Source organism: Hylaeus volcanicus, chromosome 4 (assembly GCF_026283585.1).
Source record: "Hylaeus volcanicus isolate JK05 chromosome 4, UHH_iyHylVolc1.0_haploid, whole genome shotgun sequence".
Classification (NCBI taxonomy): Eukaryota; Metazoa; Arthropoda; class Insecta; order Hymenoptera; family Colletidae; genus Hylaeus; species Hylaeus volcanicus.
Window position 1 is genome coordinate 76,823 of NC_071979.1, and position 2,160 is coordinate 78,982.

The window sequence follows — 2,160 nt, forward strand, 5'->3', positions numbered from 1 at the left end:
TTTTCCCTTTGCGAGAGTTCGATTTCCCGTCGCATCTGCGCCAAATCACTCGTCGCGTCTCCTACCGCACTTATGTTGTTTTCATTTACGCAGTTCATCTGTATCTCTAACCATTCGTCGTTCGGATCGGCTTCGGTCAAACGCAGAATCAGTTCCGCTTTTGTGCCCGATATTGGGAGTCCCTTTTCCCGTAACTTCTCCTTCAGCCCTGCGACGCAGAAATCATTCGGATCTCTCACTATTGTATTCATTTTTTCGTTTACCTCACTGCGAACAGATACTTTTGACACTCGCCTTCACGGTACGCACACTACACTTGCACTTAAACAAATTCTGTTCTCGAAATGTTCACACTATGTATTTTTTATGACTTGGATTAAATTGGACGAGCCCCCAATTTGTAGGAAAAGGATGATAAAGTTTATCGATGGGTTGGGTTTAATAGTATTTTAATGAAAAAAAAGAAAAGAACACACAACTGATTAAACGCTCACTACAACTTGCCTCTCGGAAATCTCATCGACGACTGACTTCAAAACTAAACCCCGCGTAGCAACGCACGTTGCTTTTTCGTTCGGTCGTCTCAACAATCGGGCGGCACAGTTTAAAACAAACGCTCCACGCAGTAGATCACACACACACGCACACTGACATACATTCACACACTACAATATTAAAAAATATCGATCCGAAGAGAGAGCTATTTACTACCTAGACGAGACGTGGATGAACTCTGGCGATGTAAAAAGAAGACTGTGGCAGAATACATCAGTGTCAACAAAGAGGAATGCTGAGGAAAGGAGTCTGTCGACGGGAATTCCGGACCCTCCCAATAAGGGGAAACGCTTCATCGTTCTTCACATCGGGTCGGCAGATGGATTCGTTCCTGGAGAACTCCTCTGTTTCGAGTCGAAGAAAAAATTCTCCCGATTATCACGACGAAATGAATGGAGATACATTCTTCGATTGGTTTCGTAATATTTTGCTCATGCTAAGAGATGGAGCTGTCATAGTGATGGACAATGCCCCGTATCATAGCATTAAAATGGAAAAATACTCAAATATAACGTGGAGAAAAAATTACATGATTACGTGGCTTGTCAGTAAGGGGGAAAAAGTGGAACCATATATCGTGAAGGTGCAGTTATTAGATTTAGTTAAAAAGCATAAGAAACAACAGAATTATGTTATTGATGAATACGCCAAGCAAGATGTCCACGAAATGTTGCGACTTCCCCCGTACCACTGTGAATTAAACCCCATCGAATTAGCATGGTCATATATTAAAGAATACGCAAGAGCACGTAATGTGACATATAAGTTGCCAGACGTGTGGCAACTTATATATGAAGCCATCGAGAATGTATCTCCAGTGATGTGGCAGAATTTTGCTAGAGGATGGGGCTGAACGGGTGGATTCATCGGCCCCGTCGTCAGACTCCGAAACCGAGTCAGAGTAGATTTCTCGGTGGCCGTGTAACGAAAAACTGCAGATTTCGCGAAGTGATAGGTTCGATTTGGAATTAAACGACGTCACTTATGTGTTTGCTGAAAGGCGTTGTCACTTTTAATAACATTTAAAGTACAATAAAACAAACGATAACTTAGATCAAATACAATTAAAACAGAAAAGTTAAAAACCGAAATAGCACGGTGTAGTCGAGTATTGACACGGTTTTACTTTTTAGATATAAACTTGTTGTCTCGGAAATAACGGGTTAGCACGTCTTAAGCGAAACAGTATCTGGTTTTTGCTTTAAAGGTAAACCGTTCATATTGGAGACACAATAACACGGTAGGGGAAGAGCGGAACGATAATCAGCTGTAGTCGCTGGACTCGAGCCGTCAATCCCCACTCGTTTCCCCTTTTACATCTATTGCCAACGAAGAAACCTCGGTTTTAGCTGATTGTTTCGCAACATTCCGCCAGTCTTTGTTAGTTCTACTAACAAATAACTCCTTAAAACTAATATATCAACTTAAAGGAAACTAAATGACAAGTATAAAACAATTAAACATTAGAGCGCGATTTTCCTATTCCGCATTTGAAGGAAAGAGACATAGTTTTATGATCGGCCGAGTAAGAAGACTAGTGACTGTTCGAACTGTAGCAACGCGAACCTTGCCGTCAGTGCTCGAATGCACTTTCTCGACGCGACC

At 41.8% G+C, this 2,160-nt stretch overlaps 1 protein-coding gene across 1 annotated transcript; it reads left to right on the forward strand.

Moving 5' to 3' along the window:
- The first annotated feature begins 943 nt into the window (after positions 1–943).
- On the forward strand, positions 944–1,408 carry LOC128875051 (uncharacterized). Its single transcript, XM_054120362.1, has one exon. It carries the CDS (start codon positions 944–946, stop codon positions 1,406–1,408), a length of 465 nt encoding a protein of 154 aa, XP_053976337.1.
- Positions 1,409–2,160: the final 752 nt, after the last annotated feature.

Coding starts and splice junctions, on each gene's coding strand:
- LOC128875051 (XM_054120362.1), top strand. CDS start 944: ATGAATGGAGATACATTCTTCGATTGGTTTCGTAATATTTTGCTCATG.